The 10,995-nt window shown below is 46.4% G+C and overlaps 1 protein-coding gene across 1 annotated transcript in view; it reads left to right on the top strand.

Annotated features, from left to right (window-relative positions):
- LOC115130985 (neuroligin-3-like) overlaps positions 1-10,051 on the top strand; it is a 329,210-nt gene extending 319,159 nt beyond the window's left edge. The window contains exons 6-7 of the mRNA XM_065019921.1: positions 8,447-8,681; positions 9,355-10,051. Of these exons, the coding sequence (XP_064875993.1) occupies positions 8,447-8,681; positions 9,355-9,996 (877 nt within the window). The 3' untranslated portion in view covers positions 9,997-10,051. The remainder of the gene's footprint in view (positions 1-8,446; positions 8,682-9,354) is intronic.
- Positions 10,052-10,995: the final 944 nt, after the last annotated feature.

Below are 10,995 nucleotides of genomic sequence, written 5' to 3'. Positions count from 1 at the left end.
ATTCCACAGTGTGCCATCACAGCAGCAAGATTTGTGACCTGTTGCCACGAGAAAAGGGCAACCAGTGAAGAACAAACACCATTGTAAATACAACCCATATTTAGAGAGAGAGAGAATAAACAGAAAGAGAGAGAATAAACAGAGAGAGAAAGAATAAACAGAGAGGGAGAGAGGGAGAGAGAGAGAGAATAAACAGAAAGAGAGAGAATAAACAGAGAGAGAGAGAATAAACAGAGAGAGAGAGAATAAACAGAGAGAGAGAGAATAAACAGAGAGAGAGAGAATAAACAGAAAGAGAGAGAATAAACAGAGAGAGAGAGAATAAACAGAGAGAGAGAGAGGGATAGAGAGAGAGAGAGGGAGAGAGAGAGAATAAACAGAAAGAGAGAGAATAAACAGAAAGAGAGAGAATAAACAGAGAGAGAGAGAATAAACAGAGAGAGAGAGAGTAAACAGAGAGAGAGAGAGGGAGAGAGAGAGAGAGGGAGAGAGAGAGAATAAACAGAAAGAGAGAGAATAAACAGAAAGAGAGAGAATAAACAGAGAGAGAGAGAATAAACAGAGAGAGAGAGAGGGAGAGAGAGAGAGAATAAACAGAAAGAGAGAGAGGGGAGAGAGAGAGAATAAACAGAAAGAGAGAGAGAGAGAGAGAGAGAGGAGAGAGAGAATAAACAGAGAGAGAGAGAGAGAACAGAGAGAGAGAGAGAGAGAGAGAATAAACAGAAAGAGAGAGAATAAACAGAGAGAGAGAATAAACAGAGAGAGAGAGAATAAACAGAAGAGAGAGAGGGGAGAGAGAGAGAGAGAGGAGAGAGAGAGAATAAACAGAAAGAGAGAGAGAGAGAGATAAGAGAGAGAGAGAGAGAGAGAGAGAGAGAGAATACACAGAGAGAGAGAGAATAAACAGAAAGAGAGAGAATAAACAGAGAGAGAGAGAATAAACAGAGAGAGAGAGACGGAGAGAGAGAGAGAGAGAGAGAGAGAGAGAGAGAGAGAGAGAATAGACAGAGAGAGAGAGAATAAACAGAGAGAGAGAGAATAAACAGAAAGAGAGAGAGAATAAACAGAAAGAGAGAGAGGGAGAGAGAGAGAGAGGGAGAGAGAGAGAATAAACAGAGAGAGAGAATAAACAGAGAGAGAGAGAATAAACAGAGAGAGAGACAATAAACAGAGAGAGAGAGAGAATAAACAGAGAGAGAGAGAATAAACAGAGAGAGAGACAATAAACAGAGAGAGAGACAATAAACAGAGAGAGAGAGAATAAACAGAGAGAGAGACAATAAACAGAGAGAGAGAGACAATAAACAGAGAGAGAGAGAATAAACAGAGAGAGAGAGAATAAACAGAGAGAGAGAGAATAAACAGAGAGAGAGAGACAATAAACAGAGAGAGAGAGAGGGAGAGAGAGAGAGAATAAACAGAGAGATAGAGAGAATAAACAGAGAGAGAGAGACGGAGAGAGAGAGAGAGAGAGAGAGAGAGAGAGAGAAGAGAGAGAGAATAGACAGAGAGAGAGAGAATACACAGAGAGAGAGAGAATAAACAGAAAGAGAGAGAATAAACAGAGAGAGAGAGAATAAACAGAAAGAGAGAGAGGGAGAGAGAGAGAGGGAGAGAGAGAGAATAAACAGAGAGAGAGAATAAACAGAGAGAGAGAGAATAAACAGAGAGAGAGACAATAAACAGAGAGAGAGAGAATAAACAGAGAGAGAGAGAGAGAGAGAATAAACAGAGAGAGAGAGAGAGAGAGAGAGGGAGAGAGAGAGAATAAACAGAGAGAGAGAGAGGGAGAGAGAGAGAGAATAAACAGAGAGAGAGAGAGAATAAACAGAGAGAGAGAGAATAAACAGAGAGAGAGAGAATAAACAGAGAGAGAGAGAATAAACAGAGAGAGAGAGGGAGAGAGAGAGAGAATAAACAGAGAGAGAGAGAATAAACAGAGAGAGAGAGAATAAACAGAGAAGAGAGAGAGAGAGAGAATAAACAGAAAGAGAGAGAGAGAGAGGGAGAGAGAGAGAATAAACAGAGAGAGAGAGAATAAACAGAAAGGAGAGAGAGAGAGAGAGAGAGAGAATAAACAGAGAGAGAGAATAAACAGAAAGAGAGAGAGAATAAAGAGAGAGAGAGAGAGAGAATAAACAGAAGAGAGAATAAAACAGAAAGAGAGAGAGAGAGAGATAAACAAGAGAGAGAGAGAATAAACAGAAAGAGAGAGGGAGAGAGAGAATAAACAGAGAGAGAGAGAATACACAGAGAGAGAGAGAATAAACAGAAAGGGAGAGGGAGAGAGAGAGGTAGGAGAGAGAGAGAGAGAGAGAGAGAGAGAGAGAGAGAGAGAGAGAGAGAGAGAGAGAGAGAGAGAGAGAGAGAGAGAGAAAACAGAAGAGGAGAGAAAGGAGAGAGGGAGAGAGAGAATAAACAGAGAGAGAGAGGGAGAGAGAGAGGTAGAGAGAGAGAGAGAATACACAGAGAGAGAGAGAATAAACAGAAAGGGAGAGAGGGAGAGAGAGAGAATAAACAGAGAGAGAGAGGGAGAGAGAGAGGTAGAGAGAGAGAGAGAATAAACAGAGAGAGAGAGAATACACAGAAAGGGAGAGAGGGGGAGAGGGGGAGGGATGTCAGGCTATTCTCCATTGACACCCTGTTCTTTTCAGTTCTCTGTCATGTAGCCTCCACTCTGACTGGGGAGATCAATATGACCTTACCTCCATTGCCCAGCCAGGCGCTGCTCTGAAACCTAATTACTGATATTCAGATACAAAGTCATCATAGTCAGCCTGTCAATATCCATCAGGGATCATTAGTCACCTAATGAAATAGGTTATTTAGGGCTGCTTCGCTGACACCAGGCTACACCAGGGGGTTTGGCTCCAGCCATCTCAATTTGCCTCTCTCTCTCTCTCTCTCTCTCTCTCTCTCTCTCTCTCTCTCTGTCTCTCTCTCTCTCTCTCTCTCTCTCTCTCTCTCTCTCTCTCTCTCTGTCTCTCTGTCTCTCTCTCTCTCTCTCTCTCTCTCTCTCACTCTCTCTCTCTCTCTCTCTCTCTCTCTCTCTCTCTCTCTCTCTGTCTCTCTCTCTCTCTCTCTCTCTCTCTCTCTCACTCTCCTCCTCTCTCATTCTCCCAGAAGCACTGACCTGGAAAAGGAAACGTGACAGCAGAAAAATAAAGGGGAGTGGGGGGAGGGGGGTAAGGAGGAGAGATAGAGAGTGTGAATTATTCTGCTGTGGCTTTAATTCTGTGGGTTTTTGTGCTTGTAGCTTTTTCAACTGCTAACCGCCACACAGTGCCGTAAAAACAATATAACAACATCCCCAAATACCAAACTAAGTTGGATTCCTGGAGGCGACTGACTTCAGAACCACATCCAGGGATATTACAATACTATGAAGTACTGTACACTGACTTCAGAACCACATCCAGGGATATTACAATACTATGAAGTACTGTACACTGACTTCAGAACCACATCCAGGGATATTACAATACTATGAAGGACTGTACACATATTTCAGAACCACATCCAGAGATTTTTATTTATTTATTTTTATTTCACCTTTATTTAACCAGGTAGGCTAGTTGAGAACAAGTTATCATTTGCAACTGCGACCTGGCCAAGATAAAGCATAGCAGTGTGAACAGACAAGACAGAGTTACACATGGAGTAAACAATTAACAAGTCAATAACACAGTAGAAAAAAAAATGGGCAGTCTATATACAATGTGTGCAAAAGGCATGAGGAGGTAGGTGAATAATACAATTTTGCAGATTAACACTGGGGTGATAAATGATCAGATGGTCATGTACAGGTAGAGATATTGGTGTGCAAAAGAGCAGAAAAGTAAATAAATAAATCAAATTAAAAAAAAACAGTATAAAAACAGTATGGGAATGAGGTAGGTGAAAATGGGTGGGCTATTTACCAATAGACTATGTACAGCTGCAGCGATCGGTTAGCTGCTCGGATAGCTGATGTTTGAAGTTGGTGAGGGAGATAAAAGTCTCCAACTTCAGCGATTTTTGCAGTTCGTTCCAGTCACAGGCAGCAGAGTACTGGAACGAAAGGCGGCCAAATGAGGTGTTGGCTTTAGGGATGATCAGTGAGATACACCTGCTGGAGCGTGTGCTACGGATGGGTGTTGCCATCGTGACCAGTGAACTGAGATAAGGCGGAGCTTTACCTAGCATGGACTTGTAGATGACCTGGAGCCAGTGGGTCTGGCGACGAATATGTAGCGAGGGCCAGCCGACTAGAGCATACAAGTCGCAGTGGTGGGTGGTATAAGGTGCTTTGGTGACAAAACGGATGGCACTATGATAGACTGCATCCAGTTTGCTGAGTAGAGTGTTGGAAGCCATTTTGTAGATGACATCGCCGAAATCGAGGATCGGTAGGATAGTCAGTTTTACTAGGTAAGCTTGGCGTGTGAGTGAAGGAGGCTTTGTTGCGGAATAGAAAGCCGACTCTTGATTTGATTTTCGATTGGAGATGTTTGATGTGAGTCTGGAAGGAGAGTTTGCAGTCTAGCCAGACACCTAGGTACTTATAGATGTCCACATATTCAAGGTCGGAACCATCCAGGGTGGTGATGCTAGTCGGATATTACAATACTATGAAGTACTGTACACTGACTTCAGAACCACATCCAGGGATATTACAATACTATGAAGTACTGTACACTGACTTCAGAACCACATCCAGGGATATTACAATACTATGAAGTACTGTACACTGACTTCAGAACCACATCCAGGGATATTACAAAGTACTGTACTGACTGAAGTACTACTATGAAGTACACACTGACTTCAGAACCACATCCAGGGATATTACAATACTATGAAGTACTGTACACTGACTTCAGAACCACATCCAGGGATATTACAATACTATGAAGTACTGTACACTGACTTCAGAACCACATCCAGGGATATTACAATACTATGAAGTACTGTACACTGACTTCAGAACCACATCCAGGGATATTACAATACTATGAAGTACTGTACACTGACTTCAGAACCACATCCAGGGATATTACAATACTATGAAGTACTGTACACTGACTTCAGAACCACATCCAGGGATAATACACGTCTCTTAGTTCCTTAGGTTCTCATACACCCCTAAAGTTGTTTATTTGGTTTGGTTTTCCACTATATGAACACACACACACACACACACACAGAGAGAGAGACAGAGTTGTATGAATTGCGCTCTTTGCACTCTCAAGGTTACAGTTGAGTGTTTGTTTGTTTGTCCCCATGTCTCTCTATTGCAGCCAGAACCTAGCTGATTTGATAGCTCATAATGAACCCCTCACAGAACTCTCCTAACTGCCACTCCCTCCCGACATTCTACAGCCAGCAGACAACAAGGACAACTGGGATTGTGGGGAATGCCATACGTTAATACACTCAATAAATTAATAGGCTCCTGTAATTGAAATTGGTACTCATCCGGGGTTAGCTAACAGACAGTGAGCGAGCCAATCAGTCAGCCAGTCAGCCAGCCTCCACTCCTCTCAAAAGAGAAACACTGACCTCTTCAGGTCAGTAGCAGGACTGCATACTCTCTCTGTCGCTTTAGTGTTGATTAATAAGGTCAATTTGACATGAGGACACTGGATGTTAATGTCTAAGTAATTACCCGAGGAGGCAGATCTGCTGTTGGGTTATCAAACACAACACCGTGCCTACTGAAGCTCTGCTAAAGTATGTTGACGTTCTCATATAGCAGGCCAGGGGCATGTTGACGTTCTCATACAGCAGGCCAGGGGCATGTTGACGTTCTCATACAGCAGGCCAGGGGCATGTTGACGTTCTTATACAGCAGGCCAGGGGCATGTTGACGTTCTCATACAGCAGGCCAGGGGCATGTTGGCGTTCTCATACAGCAGGCCAGGGGCATGTTGACGTTCTTATACAGCAGGCCAGGGGCATGTTGACGTTCTCATACAGCAGGCCAGGGGCATGTTGGCGTTCTCATACAGCAGGCCAGGGGCATGTTGACGTTCTCATACAGCAGGCCAGGGGCATGTTGACGTTCTCATACAGCAGGCCTGGGGCATGTTGACGTTCTCATACAGCAGGCCAGGGGCATGTTGACGTTCTCATATAGCAGGCCAGGGGCATGTTGACGTTCTCATATAGCAGGCCAGGGGCATGTTGACGTTCTCATACAGCAGGCCTGGGGCATGTTGACGTTCTCATACAGCAGGCCAGGGGCATGTTGACGTTCTCATACAGCAGGCCTGGGGCATGTTGACGTTCTCATACAGCAGGCCAGGGGCATGTTGACGTTCTCATACAGCAGGCCAGGGGCATGTTGACGTTCTCATACAGCAGGCCAGGGGCATGTTGACGTTCTCATACAGCAGGCCAGGGGCATGTTGACGTTCTCATACAGCAGGCCAGGGGCATGTTGGCGTTCTCATACAGCAGGCCAGGGGGGGCATGTTGACGTTCTCATACAGCAGGCCAGGGGCATGTTGACGTTCTCATACAGCAGGCCAGGGGCATGTTGACGTTCTCATACAGCAGGCCAGGGGCATGTTGAGGCCAGTTCTCATACAGCAGGCCAGGGGCATGTTGACGTTCTCATACAGCAGGCCAGGGGCATGTTGACGTTCTTATACAGCAGGCCAGGGGCATGTTGACGTTCTCATACAGCAGGCCAGGGGCATGTTGGCGTTCTCATACAGCAGGCCAGGGGCATGTTGACATTCTCATACAGCAGGCCAGGGGCATGTTGACGTTCTCATACAGCAGGCCTGGGGCATGTTGACGTTCTCATACAGCAGGCCAGGGGCATGTTGACGTTCTCATATAGCAGGCCAGGGGCATGTTGACGTTCTCATATAGCAGGCCAGGGGCATGTTGACGTTCTCATACAGCAGGCCTGGGGCATGTTGACGTTCTCATACAGCAGGCCAGGGGCATGTTGACGTTCTCATACAGCAGGCCAGGGGCATGTTGACGTTCTCATACAGCAGGCCAGGGGTATGTTGACGTTCTCATACAGCAGGCCAGGGGCATGTTTGACGTTCTCATACAGCAGGCCAGGGGCATGTTGACGTTCTCATACAGCAGGCCAGGGGCATGTTGACGTTCTCATACAGCAGGCCAGGGGCATGTTGACGTTCTTATACAGCAGGCCAGGGGCATGTTGACGTTCTCATACAGCAGGCCAGGGGCATGTTGGCGTTCTCATACAGCAGGCCAGGGGCATGTTGACATTCTCATACAGCAGGCCAGGGGCATGTTGACGTTCTCATACAGCAGGCCTGGGGCATGTTGACGTTCTCATACAGCAGGCCAGGGGCATGTTGACGTTCTCATATAGCAGGCCAGGGGCATGTTGACGTTCTCATATAGCAGGCCAGGGGCATGTTGACGTTCTCATACAGCAGGCCTGGGGCATGTTGACGTTCTCATACAGCAGGCCAGGGGCATGTTGACGTTCTCATACAGCAGGCCAGGGGCATGTTGACGTTCTCATACAGCAGGCCAGGGGTATGTTGACGTTCTCATACAGCAGGCCAGGGGCATGTTGACGTTCTCATACAGCAGGCCAGGGGTATGTTGACGTTCTCATACAGCAGGCCTGGGGTAGGTGACCGTGGAAGGGTCACAGCCACGTCATGTTTTGATTCAACCAACCTGGAAGAAGACCAGGTGTGTTGAATTCAGGCAATCACTGAACTGATCAATTAGCTCAGTTGGTCAGGTGTACCTGAAGCACTCCGGGAACAGGGTTGCCGAGCCCTGCAGTAGGCTGTGATACTCAGGGACATTGTTGTCTACCCTGCAGTAGGCTGTGATACTCAGGGACATTGTTGCCGAGCCCTGCAGTAGGCTGTGATACTCAGGGACATTGTTGTCTACCCTGCAGTAGGCTGTGATACCCAGGGACATTGTTGTCTACCCTGCAGTAGGCTGTGATACTCAGGGACATTGTTGTCTACCCTGCAGTAGGCTGTGATACTCAGGGACATTGTTGTCTACCCTGCAGTAGGCTGTGATACTCAGGGACATTGTTGTCTACCCTGCAGTAGGCTGTGATACTCAGGGACATTGTTGTCTACCCTGCAGTAGGCTGTCTGTTTACTTGAAAAGCTTCCGGCGGTGAGAAGACATCCTGGTTTTTAAGGTTGTTGATGGGATGGTGCACCAGACCTGAGTTAAGAGGAACAGTGGGGAGGCTGGGAGAGTAACAGACAGACAGGGATGCCGCTCCTTGTTGTCTTGAGGGAGAGAAGGCTAGAAGGCAGATTTTTAATGTATTTAGACACACAGTGTGTACAAATTGTGGATTATTCTCTTGCTAGTCAACATCTTTATCCTCGGGGTAAAAATGGCTGTATCAAAACGTCAATAATACAAGTGACAGACAATCTTCTACAGGTTAAATACAGAGACCAGATATTCTCTCTCTCTCTCTCCTCAGGGACCCCAACAAGCCTGTTCCTCAGGACACTAAGTTCATCCACACCAAGGCTAACCGCTTTGAGGAGGTAGCCTGGTCTAAGTACAACCCCCAGGATCAGCTGTACCTCCATATCGGCCTGAAGCCCCGCGTCAGGGACCACTACCGAGCCACCAAGGTGGCCTTCTGGAAACACCTGGTGCCCCACCTGTATAACCTCCACGACATGTTCCACTACACCTCTACCACCACCAAGGTACTGCTACATGTCTTTAACTCACACCTGTATAACCTCCACAACATGTTCCACTACACCTCTACCACCACCAAGGTACTGCTACATCTCTTTAACTCACACCTGTATAACCTCCACAACATGTTCCACTACACCTCTACCACCACCAAGGTACTGCTACATCTCTTTAACTCACACCTGTATAACCTCCACAACATGTTCCACTACACCTCTACCACCACCAAGGTACTGCTACATGTCTTTAACTCACACCTGTATAACCTCCACGACATGTTCCACTACACCTCTACCACCACCAAGGTACTGCTACATCTCTTTAACTCACACCTGTATAACCTCCACGACATGTTCCACTACATCTCTACCACCACCAAGGTACTGCTACATCTCTTTAACTCACACCTCTCTTTCATTTGATTGGTTTCCTAGAAAGTGTGGTGTGATTTGTAAATACACTTTCAATTTAAGTTTGATTTGATATGTGGTGATATGGTTGTATTACCTAACTTAGTTGAATACACTGACTGTAAGAAGTCTCTCTGGATAAGATATACATTATAAAATGTTTGATTTGATATGTGGTGATATGGTTGTATTACCTAACTTAGTTGAATGCACTGTCTGTAACATGTCGCTCTGGATACGTTCTACATGTAATATGTTTGATTTGAAGGTCCCCCCATCCGAGACGACCCAGAACTCCCTGTCCACCAAGAAGACGTGGCCCTTCAACACCAAGCGGCCCCCCATGTCCCCGGCCTACAACAACGAGGATAATGAGGCGTGGAACGGAGACGAGGAGACCGGGCCGTTGGTCATAGAGAACCCTAGGGACTACTCTACGGAGCTCAGCGTCACCATCGCCGTGGGAGCCTCGCTGCTCTTCCTCAACGTTCTAGCCTTCGCAGCGCTTTACTACCGGAAGGATAAACGGAGAGAGGCTTCGGCAGGTCACCGGGGTCAACCCAGCCCACAGACCCGCCACGGCCAGGCTACGTCCAACGACGTCGGTCACCACCAGGGTCCCAACGAGGAGGAGATCATGTCCCTGCAGATCAACCAGACGCAACACGAGTGTGAGGCGATGGGGGTGGGGAACCCGGGGAATGACGGAGGGCTGCGTCTGGCCTCGCTTCCCGACTACACTCTGACCCTGCGGAGGTCACCGGACGACATCCCTCTGATGACCCCCAATACCATCACCATGATCCCAAACTCTCTGGTGGGGATGCCCAACCTGCACCCTTACAACACTTTCACAGCCGGGTTCAACTCCACCGGCCTGCCCCACTCCCACTCCACCACCCGGGTATAGCTTTACGGAGGAGAGGGGGATAGTGGAGGAGAAGAGGATTCTGTTTTTATAAATATCACAGGGAAAGGGTTTGGGGGGGGGGGGAAAGAAGGCAGGAATAAGTGAGTGGGATTAAAAAGTAAAGAGATTTAACGAGACTTTTACTACCAAGAAGAGGACGGAGAGTGTCTGAGAGGAGAGGAGAGCTCACTGCATTCTGTGTGGATGTCAAGTTGTGCAGAGCTGCCAAAATCAAATTGCTATTCCTCCCTGCCTCGATGGGTTGGGGCTGAGGAGGGAGGGGTCCTTTGTGCTATGTTTTATTTTCTAATAATCATTTTAAAAGCCTTTTTAAGCAGACTGACAGGGAAATTATCAACACATTCTTCTTGAATTCATAACACCAAGAGAAAAGTGCTTTGTCTTTCGCGTCTTTGTCTCTCCTGAGGAAGACAGAACAGACTTCAAACAAAGGCCTCTACCAGGAAATCAGCATCGTTTGAGTCGCTTATTTTGTTTTGTTTCAATGCCTTACAAAAGCTTGTCTTGTTTAGATTTGTTTTAATCATTCTTCATTTCTATTGTTCCCAGAGACTATTCCATGTGGAGTGTGTGATATTTTGACTCAAAAGACACAAGTGACTGAATCATGAACTGAACTGAACTGGTACCAAGAGTATCAACTCTACTGCAGTGTTGAAGATGCAGAGAATGAAAAAGCATCTTGGTGCAGCTAGCTTCTCTGTTGCGTACCCACACAACAACTACAGCCACACAGATGGTGGTATCTTTTTTAAAATCTCCCATAGAGAGGATTCGTCTGGAATAGACTCTGCCATCCCAGATGACACCACAGAAATAACAACTATGTTACTGTGATTGTTTTGTTAAGAAAAGGAGAAAAAAAGTCCATATTTTGCAACCAATTTATCTGTTAAGCGATCTGATCTTATCTCTCTCCACGAAGTGTGTACTTTTACACACACACACTGCTCAGCGCACCTGTGTGTCGGTATGCAT

Source organism: Oncorhynchus nerka, linkage group LG6, assembly GCF_034236695.1.
Source record: "Oncorhynchus nerka isolate Pitt River linkage group LG6, Oner_Uvic_2.0, whole genome shotgun sequence".
Lineage (NCBI taxonomy): Eukaryota > Metazoa > Chordata > Actinopteri > Salmoniformes > Salmonidae > Oncorhynchus > Oncorhynchus nerka.
This window is presented reverse-complemented; position numbering and strand designations above follow the sequence as displayed.